A 14,683-nucleotide genomic window follows, 5' to 3' on the forward strand; every position below is an offset into this window, starting at 1 on the left:
CCACTTTCTGACCTACATTCTTCCCTGCGATGCTACACAAATCTACCCCCACCCCTTCTCTATCGAAGACTTTCCCCTATAAATTCCATAGCCTCAGTCCACTCATTTCTTTCATTCCATGCCTTGGGCTTCTCATTTCTTTCTCCAACCATCACCCATTTTTAAAGGAATTCACCCTATTTTAGTGCCTGTTTATATGTATATATAGTCCTATGCACATGCATACACAAGTAGCTTTTTAATCAAAACTACTTCTCCGAATAACATTTAATTCTGGTTTCATCTTCCCACACTGGTCTCATGTGGGTCATTCTCTCTTTCTCACATTGTCACACAGTCTGTCCCGGACCTCTGCCACTGCCTTCCGTCTATGCTCATTGGCCACAGCAGCAAAGATCTGAATGGCAAACTGCTGCCTTCAAATGTAAAGTGGGGAGTCAGTGAGGCATAGAGTCAATGTTTATCATTCATTCATTCATTCATTCATTCATTCCACACACATTTGTTTATTGAAAGCAATGTGGGAAGATTTAGTACCATATAGTGCAAATCTATGAAATGTTCCATTCCAGCATTTTGGGACACACAGTACCATTTTATCACTTCTGGAAAACACCTGTTATTTGGGACATAAAATTAGTAATTATTTGCTCCAGTGAGTCTCAGCTGGGAACAGTTACACTGCCTCACATTTGGCTATGTCTGCAGATATTTTTCACTGTCACTGTGGGGGTTACCACTGCTACCTGGTGGGTGGAGGCCAGCAATGCTGCTAGGATCCTACAATTCAAGGGTCCCCAACCTCTGGGCCACAGACCAGTCCATGGCCTGTTGGGAACCAGACTGCACAGCAGGAGGTGAGCAGCGGGTGAGTGAACAAAGCTTCACTTGCATTGCCGCCTGAGCTCCGCCTCCTGTCTCCACCCCATCCATGGAGAAATTGTTAGAAAGCTGGGGACCACCACCCAGACAGCCCCCACTGCAAAGAATTACTCCGCCTCCGCTGTCAATAGTGCTGAGACAGAAATCTTAATTTAGCCCTGGCTGGTGTAGCTCAGTGGACTGAGCGCGGGCCTGTGAACCAGACAATCGCAGTTTGATTCCCAGTCAGGGCACACGCCTGGGTTGCAGGCCAGTTTCCAGCAGGGGACAGTTCCCAGCAGGGGATACACAAGAAGCAACCATACATTAATGTTTCTCTTCCTCTCTCCTTCCCTCCCCCTCTAAAGATAAATAAATAAAATACAAAATAAAAAAAAAGAAATCTTAATTTACACTGAAGCTTGCCTCATTTTCTTCTATTTCAGCTTCTATAAGCTTTTGCTTCACACTTGATTTGTCAAAATTGTATCCACATTTAAATATGCTATTTCATTCTCCTAAGTGAATTATGCTCTATTTTCTAATGAAATGATTTCTGAGATTACAAGGGCACCTTACATAAAAATAGTATCACTTTTTCTTTCAAAACTAAAAATTGGTTCTTTTCAGGTTCTTGGCTTTTGCTTCATTGGAACAGATGTGTTCTGCATAGAGCAAGTTTTCAAATTCAGCAGTTCACATATAGGTGTAATTGTGTCCATTATATATACACCAGGCAAAGAGCACTTACACGCATCAAAGCCCACTTACTGCTATTTAAATGTAAATGTGTGTGCCTCATTTCTATCATGTTAGATAAATGTTGATGTTCCTTCTGTTTGTTTTTAAAATTTTTAACGAAGGTTTTATTTATTTATATTTAGAGAGAGGGGAAGGGAGGGAGAAAGAGGGAGAGAAACATCAATGTGTGGTTTCCTCTCACACACCCCATACTGGGGACCTGGCCTGCAACCCAGGCATGTGCCCTGACTGGGAATTGAACCAGCAACACTTTGGTTCACAAGCCTGAGCTCAATCCACTGAGCCACACCAGCCAGGGCTCAAACGTTGCTGTTCATTAAATGTGTGTTTATCGAGCCCACTCTATGTGGGCAGCAGTCTAGGAATGGGCTTGTAGTGCTGGACAAGACAGACTTCACTGCCCCCACGAAGTTCACAATCTAGAAAGGGAGATAACTAGCCCTCAAATAAAACAGAACTCGATGCGCAGTTTCAGTTGGGGTAAGGTGGTAAGTGCTACGCTGAAACTATATGTGTGTGCATACATGGGGACCGGACGGAGAGTCACAGGGCACAGGCAGCACAAGGCAGGAGATCAGGGAGCGACAGCTTCTCTGATCGCCCAGGTCAGATGAAGCATGTCAGGAAAACACATGACCAAGAAAGTCGCCACATTGGGCAAAAAGTCCCACCCAACAGGCCCCTGGAGCTTTGATAGCAATTGCCATTCTCCTCGCCCAGGCTCTTGTGAGAGTTTTACTCAATGAGACCTAGCAGACACTTCCACCACCCCAGGGAGTGGCAGAGTTTGAATAAAGAGTCAAGGGTAGAGAGTCAGGGGTAAAGAGTCAGTGGACCTTCAGGGAACCCTCAAGGCAGAGATAGAGATGGTGGGAGAGACTGAGAGCCTGGATAGCAGCTGGGGGCCAGGGCGGGGGAGGCTGACACAGAGCGAGTGAGACGTGATGAAAGGTGGACCAACCTGGGCCAGTCCCACGAGAGAAGGACAGGGGTGAAGTCCATTGGCAAAGTGTGTGGTTAGAAGGGGGTAGCAGGGCCAATGGCAGTTTCTGGCTGGATGCAGGGCAACTACTGATTTTATTTAAGACATTTCTGCAGATGTCCTTAGGGAGATTAACTCTGTGTTACTGCCTCAGGTTAGAAGATGTCTATGGGTGCCCCTACGACTTTCTTGAAGTGTTCGACGGACGGCAAGGTGCCTCCCTCTCCTTGGGTAGATTTTGCTCCGGGGCAGAGCTCAGCTTTCTCTCCTCTGCGAACATCATGACCGTGGTGTTCAGGAGCGACGCCATGATCACCAACACGGGATTTTACGCCCAGTACAAAGCCACTCAGCCTGGTGAAAGGGAAAGCGGTAGGTATCCTGAAATGTACCTTGTAGGGGCTACATCTAATTTGTATCCTTTCCCTTAAAGAGAAGAGGCACTTCCCAAATCTCGCCTGTGGAGCCCACCTCCATTAGTGATGGCCTGAGGGACATCCACTCTGACACCAACAGTCCCCAATTGCCCCCCCCCCACCTCTCTGACACCCACCATCATTTTCCCTCGCCAAACCATTGTCCCTTTCCAAAACATTGTCTGGGAAAGCAGGCGGCTAAGTCTCCTGCTGTGTCTTGGCTGTGAGTACATGTGGGAGACCCAGATGACCACCTCGCTGCTCCATGAGGGAAGGGAGCATGCAGTCGGCAAAGCCTCTGGAGCAAAACTCTGTCCGGCTGCAGCTACCTGCCCACCTGCCTCCGGCTGAATTCAGTACAAAAACCACTACGGCACTTACACATCAGGACATGGGGAATCTCAGAGCTCCCAGTGGGTTGTGCTTAGGGCGACCCTGGGAGTTAGCCTCCAATCGGGATATTCTGAGAATTTTAAAGAGACTCTAAAACAATGAACAGGCGTTCATGGGTCTGCAACAGCCGTAAACCAGACTGTTTTAGGCAGATCGGGACATAGGGCCGCCCTCTCTAGTGTCCAACAGCAAATACGGGGACACGTGCCCACGTGCTGCTAGGCATTCTCTATCCAAAGAGGGTCCTAGAGTCTGGGGACAGCACCACACCTCAGAAGCCTGCCTTCTGTCCCCCAGGTGTGTCCCTGAGACTGGTGAACGGCAGCCACAGGTGTGAGGGCCGGGTGGAGGTCTTCTACAATGGCACCTGGGGCACCGTGTGTGATGACAGCTGGGACCTGAGAGATGCCAGTGTGGTGTGCCGGCAGCTGGGTTGTGGCAAGGCCTTGTCGGCCCCGGCTCAGAGCTTCTTTGACAGAGGAACCGGCCACATCGCGCTGGACAATGTGCAGTGCATGGGGGACGAAGCCCAGGTGTGGCAGTGCACACACAACGGGTGGCTCTCCCACGACTGCGGACACCACGAGGACGCCGGCGCCATCTGCTCTGGTGAGCCCCGTGGGCCACAGCGCACCTCACAGCACCGCCAGCAGCAGCCTCTGGGAAGGGGGACGTCGATGCCAGCAGGCAGTTGCTCAGGACGGAGCGCTGGGCTTCAAGCCATCGTTTTAAGTTGACTTGCTTAAGAATTTGTTTTCTTTCCCTTCAATTGTGCCATACTCATGTAAAAGTGTCAAGGTTCCCACCTTGAAGGTCGTGGGGATTCATTAGAGGCTGTGAGTCAGCCATCCTAGTCCCGGGTAGACATGCCACGGCACTGGTGCCGATCTACGCTCTCCCAAGTAGGACTGGTAGCTGGTATCTGAAGATGGCCTAGCGCCTGCCGGGCTCTGCCCTGAAACCAGTGCACACTGTTGGTTCATCTCCACGACCAGTGAAACAGAGCTCACTGGCATCCTTGCTTCATGGGTAAGGCAGCAGAGACAGTGCCAAGATCCCGGGGCGGGCCTTACTCTGTACGTATGGCCTCCACGGAGCCCTGGGAAAGAAGGAGCTCAGCTCTGTCACCAAAGCACCTCCAGCTGCATCAGTGAGCACAACTGAAGAAATACAAGTTTCCAATTTTAGTGCTTCCAGCAGCTGGATGAGGGCCTGAAAGCCGGTGGGCACGGACGGGGGGCCAATCTTGAACCGACGTGGGTGGTTTCCTACACTCACATCTGCCCAAAGTAGAACGTGCTTGATCCTAACAAAAAGTGCCCGGTTTTCCTTTGAGGAGGATGTGACGGTCTTAATGCATCTGTCCACCTCTTCTGTCTTTCGTGGGTGTCAATGGCAGTCCCAAGGCAGGACCCTCAGGGGCTGCTCCTCTGTGCACTTCAACCCATCGCCAGTCCTCTGATACCTGTGAATTCTAGCTACTCTTCATCCTGAATTTGGGGCCTGAGCAAATTAAATTCTCTGTTTCGAATTAACGACGGCAACGCAGCTCATTGGCACTGACACAGTGGTGGAGCTAGAAGACAGAGGATAGGGAGACGGGCAGGAGGGAGGGAGAGCTCGGGTTCACCAGCAATGCAGTTTCTGGGCCAGTGGAGTTCCGAGTCCGTGCCTGCAGAGAGGGGGGCTAAAGGCCTGCAGCGCCAGTTGTGTTCGGGACATGGCCGAGAGCGGGAATATGCTAGAAACCCAGGCTCCGCCCTCAGTGGGCTGTAGCAAACTTCACTTGTCTGTGCCCTCGGTGTGCAAATGTCCAAACTCGTGAAGAGCCAGAGTCCTCTCTGCCCACAAGGGCACAGAGAAATCACAGCTTCGAGTGTCCATATTGCTGAATATGTCAAAGGAGTGTTTATTCTGGGTAAAAGACCTCACTCACCGTGGCATTTTTCTCTCTGTGTATTTTCAGGGTCAACTGGTGACGGCCCCCCTACAGGTACGTCAGCTTTATTTGGACCCTGCCTGTGGTTTCTATTTGCTTTGCTTTCAGTTTCAGCTCTTGCAGCAACTTGATGAACGCTCTTTCCTCCTTTTATAAGTGAGAAGCTGCAGGAAAGAGGGGCGTTTAGCAAATTCCACCCTGATTCCAATATTTCAGAGAAGAGTTGGTTGCTTTAAGGAACCTTGTTCTTGATCTCAGCTAGGACTTGCGTATAACAGGAGAGATCTTCTACAGCAAGCTGTTTCAGAACGCATTGTGCTGAGGAAAGGTGCTGCGGCTCGCACCATCTTTGCATCCTTTGCACTAACACACGTGCTGAGACCTGTCTGAGACCTTTCTGTGGGTTCATAAAGTCCTTTCGACCGTGTGTCACAATCATTTCTTCTCAGAGAAGCCCTGTCACCCGGCAGGACATCCACAATGCTCTGAACTGACAAAGAGCAGCATGAGAAACCCCGAGGGGTCTCCAAAGCTAAGTTTTTTTTCTGGCTACCAGCCAAAGCAGCCCAAGAACAATTTCTGACTCCTGCCCTCCCTCTGTCCCCTCTGGGCCCCTCTAAAAACACCAGCAGAAGTCAGAGCCCCTCCACATGGGGTTTCATCACTGTTTCTTGCAGATGAAAATGTCCACTGTGGCGGTTTGCTCACAAATGCTTCAGGCTCCTTCACCAGCCCTTGGTACCCTAAAAAATACCCCACAAATGTGACATGTGCCTGGGACATACAGGTGGACCACAGGGCTCATGTCAAACTAACATTTGACATGCTGGCGTGAGTAAAATTTTCTGATTTTTTTACTTTACTCTTCCATAGCTTGTTCCACACCCACCTACCCATCCCCCCTGCAAAAATAAATAAATAAATAAATGAACAACTTCCATATTTAATTCTCAAAGGTGAGGCAAGCCTTGGAGGCCCACTTAGCAATCGTGATCAAAATCTGACTACACAGACCTTTTAACCCAGCAGTTCCAGTTCCAGGAACTTGGCCTCTAGAGAGAGCCTCACGGTGTGGACAACCATCATGGGGCATCTCGCAGGAGGCAGAGACTGGAAACGACCTCACTGCCCAATAGTAGCCAGTCTGTTAACTCGAGTCTGGCACGGGGTGTGCGCTGCTATGGAACACTCTGCAGGAGGACGCCACAGGCACCAGCCCTGCAGCTGCCTCTGTGCATAGGCTGTGCCTGGGGGGATAGAACCGTTCGTTCCAGCTGCTTCTGGGAAGGGGGGTGAAGTGAGAGCAGGCAAGTCAGGGGGTGGGAGAAAAACTTACTTTTCACCAAAACGCCTGTCAACGCAACTTAAATGATCTTCCGTGCACTTGTACTAAGTATTCAGAAAATACAGCCGAATGGAAACATTCAATGTGAAGACACTTTTGGAACAGAAAGGTACATACTGCCTCTACCCACAGGGTGTTCTTTTCCTTCAACCTGTGTGAAGAGGTGCAGGTTCCAGACAGCTTTTCCAGGACCTTCCCTGAACCATTCTGAGTAGCTCTGACTGCGGGAAAAGCCCCGGTGGTTTGAAACTGTGTGATGTCGTCACTTTGCAGGCTGGAAAACGTCCGTGGCTGTTCACACGACTTCGTTGAAATCTTTGATGGCCCACAGAGTGAATCTCTCTCTCTGGGGAGGTTCTGTTCTGGTATAACCCCGGTATTTACTTCCTCCTCACATCACCTGACAGTGGTCTTCCACAGCAATGACATCGTCACCAACAGTGGCTTTTACGCCACCTACGAGTCTATCATACAAGACAAGAATAATACTGGTAGGTCCTTCGGTCACCTTAGTCCCTAGTCCTGTGGGGTAATGATGGCAAGGTCAGACAGCCAACTCTGCCCCTGGAGACTAGGGATGGGAAAGGGGTTCTCTTGCTCCTTAGTTTACCCCCTAGATCCTCCTGGAGTAGGTGGCTGGACACCCAACACTGGTCGCTGGACCACACACGCCTGCATTCCGATAGCAGGGTGCGTCCTCTGCACTGAGAAGGGGACCTGGGCTCGTGCTGGCTTTGAGCCCGCTTCACTCCAAATGCGTGGAGAGTTCCATTCCTCCCACCCAGAGGGCACTGCTCCTGACCGAGTGCATGAACACTGAGAGTTCCCATCCCTGGTGTGTCCCAGTTCACACAGGGCTTCCAGGGGCCTCCTTTGGCCTCTGTCAAGTGGACAGTCTTGTCTGGGAAAAAAGCTCTAAAAACAAAAAAATCACACTGACATAGTAATTGCATCTGCACTACCTTGGCAGCCACTCCAACCCACCCCAGTTCCCTCGCCCAGGTAAGAGCAGAGCCCCCCAACTCCCAGAGCTCATCAGCTCAGAGGAAATTCCAGGTCTTCCTCAAAGGTAGTGACAAGGGGATGTGTCTGCATTTCCAGAGGTGGCCCTCAGGCTGGCCAATGGCAGTCACCAGTGCGAAGGCCGTGTGGAGCTGCACTACAATGGGACCTGGGGGACAGTGTGTGACGACGGCTGGGACTTGCGTGATGCCCAGGTTGTGTGCGAGCAGCTGGCCTGTGGCAGGGCTGTGTCAGCCCCCAGGGGAGCGCATTTCGACCGCGGTCGGGGCCCCATTGCTTTGAACAATGTGGAGTGCACGGGGACGGAAGACAGACTGTGGCAGTGTCTGCACGGTGGCTGGTTCTCCCACAACTGCGGGCACCACGAAGACGCTGGTGTCATCTGCTCTGGTGAGTTGATTCTCGGGCAGCGGGTGGGAGACAGGACATTCCCCACTGCCCTGCAGGGAAATCCTGGGCTATCCCTCGGCCACCCTTTCCCAAGCGCCAGCCGTACAAGTGTCCCTGCCCGACCCCTGCCACACCCACACTATTAATCTTCTTAAGATTTCCCTTTACATGCACTCTTTTGCCTCACTTAGATGAATTCATTTCACAAACACTTTATATCAACACCAGAAATGGAGAGTCCGATGGATTGCCTTAAATAGTACATAAAAATCAATGCAGCAGCAATAAAACAATGTTAAAGAGTTTACAAATTAGAATACTGCCCTGGCTGGTGTGGCTCCATTGGAGCCTCATCCTGTAAACTGAAAGGTCACGGGTCCAATCCCGATTCAGGGCACATGCCTAGGCTGCGGGTTCCATCCCTGGGTGGACGTGTATGAGAGGCAACCGATCGGTGCTCCTCTCTCACATCCATGCTTCTCTCTCTCTCTCTCTTCCCCTCTCTCTAAAGTTAATAAGCATGCCCTTGAGTGAGCAAATGCAGTGCACTAGCTTATCTAATCAATTCATACCAGGTACATCTGAAAATATCCTTAATTGGAATAAACTGAATGTGAATTTTTTAATTTTAATGCAATAAATATGTAACTCTTCAGATAGAAGCTATACCACCTGGAATAATCTCACAGCCAGCTGGTCAGGAGTCAGGCCTCTGGGAACCGTCCCTGTGGTTCAACCCCCAGACTTCCGTTGAGTTTCTGCAAACAAGTTCAGTAGCTAGGGGTCGAGAGCCCCTCTCTATCTCCATATCCTTCTAGGGTTTGGCTAGGAGGAGGCAACCTGGACCTGGCCGGGTTGACAGGCTGCAATGACAGGAGGAAGGGCAAGCAAGAGGTGGGCTACTGGAAGGTTCTGGAGGAGAGGAGAGAAGTCCAGGGATGGAACCAGTGATCTGAGCAAAGCAGGAGCTGAAGTCGTGCCGAGTGTGACATCATGCCAATGTCTGTCATGCTAAGTGTGACATCATAAGATAGACCTAGGGGGCCTAGCAAGCAGGAGGTTCGGAAGCAGGGCCCAGGGCAGGACAAAGGATGGTTGGTCAGGGGTGAGAGAAAGGTCCCAGGCAGCAGCTCTGAGTCCTTTCCTCCTGGGCCCTGGGGCTCCGGGCCCAGGTCCACGCCCACTCCCCTCAGCGCCCTCCTGGTGCTGAAGGTGCCGGTGCTTGTCTCCGAGACACCATGGCTCTGCCCTTGGAAAACCACCATGTACTCAGGAGGCAAGAGACACACACTCAGAGTGTGTTTGGAATTACAAACCCAAAGCCATTGGTAAGACAGGTGCTCCTCACTAGATGAGCATGGCTGTGACCATAGTTTGCCCCCCACCCAAAAAGAAAAAATCCCCAAAACAACATTGCAGTGTCCAGTGGCAGAACAGAAACAAAAGCAATCCCATCTGGCGGCTGTAACCATGGCAACTCTAGGCAATTCTTCCACCCCCAGACTGGGTGCAGCTTCTCCCCACACAAGACAGGGCTCTCATGATCCAATAGGCAAGTCAACCTCTTGGATTCAAGAAGAATGAAGGGGCCTGAGCTGCCTCACCTTTCGGTTTGTTTCTCACAGCCGCCCAGCCTTCCTCCGCACCTCCCGCCACGGGGCATCCCTCAGCTCCAGGTAACTTCTCTTGTTCTCAACTCATTGTCTGTATCTTGCTGTGACAAAGTATGTGTGAGGGGAGTAGCTTAGAGGCCAAATACCCTGAGTGTGTTGTCCTGGCTTCATCATTTACTAGCTGGGGGATCCTGAGTGAGTGTCAGAGCCACTCAAGGTCTCGGTCTCGGTCTCGGTCTCCTGCTCTGGATGCAGATGAGGAGGCGCGTAGCGTTTGCATCCTGAGGCCGGGCGGGGTTCCGCAGATCTCCCTGGGCAGAGTCGGGAGGGCAGTGTGGCCACGTGGGGCCGGCTGGGCATCAGCCAGGCAGTGATCTCTGTCCACGGCCCTCCCCTGGATGGAACTATAAAGGACAAAGGAGTGAAGGCACCGCTGCTTAGTGTGTCCCTGACTCTGTGATCGGCCAGGAGTTGTCACATTTCGGCTGCCTTTCCATGGCAGGTCCTTAAGAGTCAAATACAATATACAGAGGAGAGTTGGGGAAGAGGGGAATGAACCCGAACCTTCAAAGGAAGCACTGGAGGAGGTTACTCTAAACAGCAGTGATCTCCAGAGGATGCCCTTCCAGGTCTTGACTTGAAAACACACCTGTTTTTTAAGACTATCCAGCAACCACCATGCTCTGGTTTTCTTGAACTTGAATCACTTGGCTGTAGACATACTAGTGGGGGGTTGGAGGGAGCGCTCCCCACAGAGACAGGGCTTGGGGAGCAGACCGACTTAAACTCAGAAACTGTAACTGATTCACAAGGCAGAGCCCACCAACACGTGGTTGAGAGGTCGATATGTTTGACACCTAAGAGCTTGTGTAACTTGCTGCTTTCCCCTTTCTGTCTGTCCTTAGCACATATTCCAAAGCCCACAGAGGTGCCCACGCCCACAGGTAATCTTCCCTTCTCTTCAGTGCCTTCCCGCTGTAGAGTGTGGGCTCAGAAAGCCCTCAGCGTTTCTGTGGGAGGAAGAGTCCCCATGGGAACTGCGCTCCTCCTCCACGCTCAGGCCGCATGCAAGGCTGCCCTAGGGGGAGGGCCCATAACGTCTGGGTTCACCCAGAAAAACGTGTGATTGGAAAGTGAGAGGAGGGAAGAAACTGGGATAGAAGAATGGCTGACTGGGGCTGGCTGGAAGCTGGCACCTAGGGAGGGGAACGGGGTACCCATGGCCACCGGATCTCTACCCATTCTGCCATGAGCTCAGCTGGGCTGTGTTCTGAGCACAGCCAGTCCCTCCCCTTTTCGGTAACTGCCCGCTGAACACGGGGGTCAGCCTGCAGTGACTGCCCAGCCTGTCTTCACATACGTCATTGCACCTGATTGTAAAATGACACAGATGGGAACTATTGCTATTGTCATTGGATGGACGTGTGCAAAGGCACATAGAATTGTACTTCCTTACATGCCATGACTAGCGTGTGCATGATAGGTTCTCATGGGGAATCCAAGCACCCTGTGAGTGTCAGACCCAAGACTTCAGGGTGCAGTGAAAGAGAAGGGGGTGGCGACACTGTGATGCAGGTCACTGGGCCAGCTGGCTACGGAGCAAAGTGCTTCCTAACCAGTTGTAACCTTGACTAGCACACTGAGAAACACCCAAGGCAAGACATGAAAGGAAATGAAATGAAATGGGAGTAGGTTTGTTATTATAAATAGTGCAGTTTCCAGGACCTCCTGAGTTTCTCTTCCGGCGAACTGTCTGAATGAGCCCTGACAGAGGTCGTTGTTTGGAATGTCCCCCAAGGTCTGGGCCTGCGGCTGGTGAATGGGACAAGCAGGTGTGAGGGCCGAGTGGAAGTCTACCACGCCGGCACCTGGGGCACAGTGTGTGATGACAGCTGGTCCATAGAGGATGCCCATGTGGTCTGCAGACAGCTGGGCTGTGGCCTGGCCCTGTCCGCCCTCCCGAGGGCCAGCTTCCCCCCGGGGTCAGGCAGCATCCTCCTTGATGATGTCAACTGCACGGGAGGCGAGTCCTCTCTGGGGCAGTGCCCACACAGCGACTGGTTCAGCCACGACTGCGGTCACCACGAGGACGTCGGTGTCATCTGCTCAGGTGAGCACAGGCGCCCCTTGTGGAGCTGCCCAGGTCATGCCTGGAATTTGCAAATAGTCTGGAAACGTCTCCATGCCCCAAACCGGCCCCCATGCCTGGGACAGCAGATTTCTGTTCTGATTCTGGAAACAGTGCCAGTGGTTTGATGTAGGAGAGGGCATTCTACTTGAGTGTCCACAAAGGTAGAGGTCACTTGTAAAGAAAAGAAAACAATGGTACTTTCTTCATAATGTTGTTGGGAGGATTAAACAGACCGTTTCATCAAGCACATGACCCACGATAAATGCACAAGAATGTTAACTATTTTGCTGATGGTCATGGTATTTTCGTTGCCAAGTCAAATTCTTTCAGAATCAGTGCCCCAGAGTTTTCAGCCAGGCGATGCAATCCATACTGGTCTGTAAAAGCCCTGAGGGGACAGCCCTAGGCACTTAAGCACATCGTTTACTCAAGCTAGTCAAGTCGAATTTAAACCAGCCCCTGGCCCCTGAGTGTCTCCACCGCCCTGGTTTCTGTTGTTCCACCACTGCCCCGTTGCCTTTATCTCCGCAGAGTCTGCAGCCGCCGGACATCCGGAGATCTGTGAGTTCACACCGATTTCTTTTGCCGATTGCTGACCAGCCGTCTAGTGCAGAGTCTGTCTCCCTTGCCAGCCTCCACTTTCCCTGGCCGTGCCCTGACCCCCAGGCCCTTCCACCCTTCCAGAAGGTGAAGACGCAGGGCTGTCTCAGAGTCTCCCAGGGCCCTGCTCTTTCTGCCCTGGGTGATCACAGGTTCACGGGTCGTCCCTTCCACGTACAGGGTTTGCACTTCTGCAGGACCCTGAGATCCCTGCTCTTGACTCAGAGTGGTCGTTCACGCACCAGAGGCTGAGGCAGGGCAGAGAGAGCAGGTGGGCCTGGGGCAGGTGGGCCTGGGGCAGCCTTACCTGGGACCCAGGATGCTGAATGCTGGTTCTGGCCACGTGACCCAGGCCTATGGGCCATGTTTGCACAACCCCAACGTCAATTTCATTTCTTTTATTTTCTTTATCAGAACAGTGTGTTCTGCCATCACACTTTAGCTGTAAACTATTTGATTAGCGATCGGCTGGAGTGTTTTAAAGGCCAGCTCCTGCACGTGACTTCGATGGTGTTTGAGATGAGTATGAAACTTCACTGTTTGTTTGGAATACGCTCATGATGCCTGTTTCTCTTTTCACCGGTACAGTTCCTTCACCTCCTGGGGGACAGTCACATGGTTTCCACCCACTAGGTACTTGTCCCATTTTTGCTCTCTGAAACTGTCTTCCTTGGGCTGGGTCCTGCCAACGGTATTTTTGTGGCCTTGGTGCTGCGTGAAATAGACCTGTGCTCACTAGGGGTGAGCTGGCAGTGTGGGGGGTTCTCCTCGAGTGGTTCTCCCTTTGAAGGAGAGTCAGCTCACCCCCTGCCCCTGCAGCCTCCTTGGAAGGTTTGTATTGAGGCCCTGGCCCTGGCGAGGCTGTTATGGGCCCTTCGCAAGGGGGCCCCTGGAAGCAGCCCCAGTCCCCGCAGCTCTGAATCGGAGAATCACCTTGTTCAGGGGACAGTTTCACTTGGCTGGTCCCTTACCTTCCTGCCGCAGCAGCGCCGTCCCTCCCTCTGCTTGCTCGTCCAGGCCCCAGGTCTTCCATCACCTCCAATAAACACTTTTTAATTTCTAAATTCAAGTAAAGCGGAATTAATATTGTCCTGACAGTTTCATAATATTCTGTGGAGACCTGGGTTGGAAATGCCAAGTCTGAAATCCAGACGTGCAGCTGAATTATTTTGAGTTTTTAGAGAAGCCATATGAAAAATGGTACCCTAGACAGAAAACTACTTGAACAACAATTAAATAAATTTTTTAAAAAATGGTACCCCCAAAGAGGATGAAAGCAGAGGTGATTGTTATGTGTTTCTGTCTCTATGAAGCCGACCTGTGGCCTGGATTCCCATAGAAAAACTCCCAGTGAGGAGAAGCATTGTAGTTTGTGCTAAATTTCAGATACAAAAGCAGTCATCTGGTCTCCTCGGCATGTCGGTTCCCCAGGGACCTAAGCAGCCAGGTCAGCAACCTGCAGATGGGGTAGAATTCTCTCACCAAAAACACTGTCTCATTTGAGAGACAAGGGAACCTTCTCAAGCCGATGTGGCTCTTGGCACCTACAGATCTGTCCACGGTGAGGCTGGCGGTGGGGCGGAGCAGGTGTGAGGTCCACGTGGTGATCCCCCCCCAGTGGCACCTGGGGGGCTGTGTGAGACGACCTCTGGGGCCTGCCTGCCACCCCAGGGGTTGTGTCAGCAGCTGGGCTGTGGGGGGCCCTGGAGGCCCCAGGAGCGGTCTATTCGGTTATAGCTCTGGCCCCATCTTCCTGGACGACAGGAAGTGGTGTGTTAGGGTGGCCGGTGAAGCGGGCTGTGAAAGAATTCACAAAGAGAAGAGCATGCAGACAGCAGAGTTCTATTTTTACTTTCCCAAGAGAGGGAAAGGGCTGGTGCAGAAGAATGCGCCAGCAGGGAAAAGTTGGGGCTGCAGAGTTTTTATTGGGTGATAAAGGGGGAGGGGGATGCAGCTGGGCAGTCATGGCAATGAGTTGTAAATCGGGAGGTTTGGGGCCAACGGTGCAGGCTTCGGTTTGTTCTGCTGTTTTCGTCGGGTTCAGGGTCCCGGCGCTCTGGTCTGCCATGTTGCTGTGTAAGTTTTAAAATGCCTGCAGGGGGGGTGCTTCTAGCCACCTCCCCCGTCCTGGGGATAGCGGCTCAGAGAAACAGCAGTTCGTTGTGCCTGACAGACTCTAGAGACAGCTAGCTAGCGCTCGTAAAGAGGGCCTGAGACGGGCTTTTGGT

General features: G+C 51.8%; 1 protein-coding gene across 1 annotated transcript in view; it reads left to right on the plus strand.

The window, feature by feature from the left end:
- Nucleotides 1–14,683, plus strand: part of LOC118990525 (deleted in malignant brain tumors 1 protein-like) — a 62,897-nt gene that overhangs the window by 30,108 nt on the left and 18,106 nt on the right. The window contains exons 20-30 of the mRNA XM_037051120.1: nucleotides 2,760–2,977; nucleotides 3,712–4,023; nucleotides 5,381–5,407; nucleotides 6,031–6,184; nucleotides 6,972–7,189; nucleotides 7,800–8,111; nucleotides 9,737–9,787; nucleotides 10,630–10,668; nucleotides 11,523–11,834; nucleotides 12,387–12,416; nucleotides 13,044–13,088. Coding sequence (XP_036907015.1) covers nucleotides 2,760–2,977; nucleotides 3,712–4,023; nucleotides 5,381–5,407; nucleotides 6,031–6,184; nucleotides 6,972–7,189; nucleotides 7,800–8,111; nucleotides 9,737–9,787; nucleotides 10,630–10,668; nucleotides 11,523–11,834; nucleotides 12,387–12,416; nucleotides 13,044–13,088 — 1,718 coding nt within the window. The remainder of the gene's footprint in view (nucleotides 1–2,759; nucleotides 2,978–3,711; nucleotides 4,024–5,380; nucleotides 5,408–6,030; nucleotides 6,185–6,971; nucleotides 7,190–7,799; nucleotides 8,112–9,736; nucleotides 9,788–10,629; nucleotides 10,669–11,522; nucleotides 11,835–12,386; nucleotides 12,417–13,043; nucleotides 13,089–14,683) is intronic.

Source organism: Sturnira hondurensis, unplaced genomic scaffold (assembly GCF_014824575.4).
Source record: "Sturnira hondurensis isolate 20B ecotype Veracruz unplaced genomic scaffold, ASM1482457v3 Scaffold0007208, whole genome shotgun sequence".
Lineage (NCBI taxonomy): Eukaryota > Metazoa > Chordata > Mammalia > Chiroptera > Phyllostomidae > Sturnira > Sturnira hondurensis.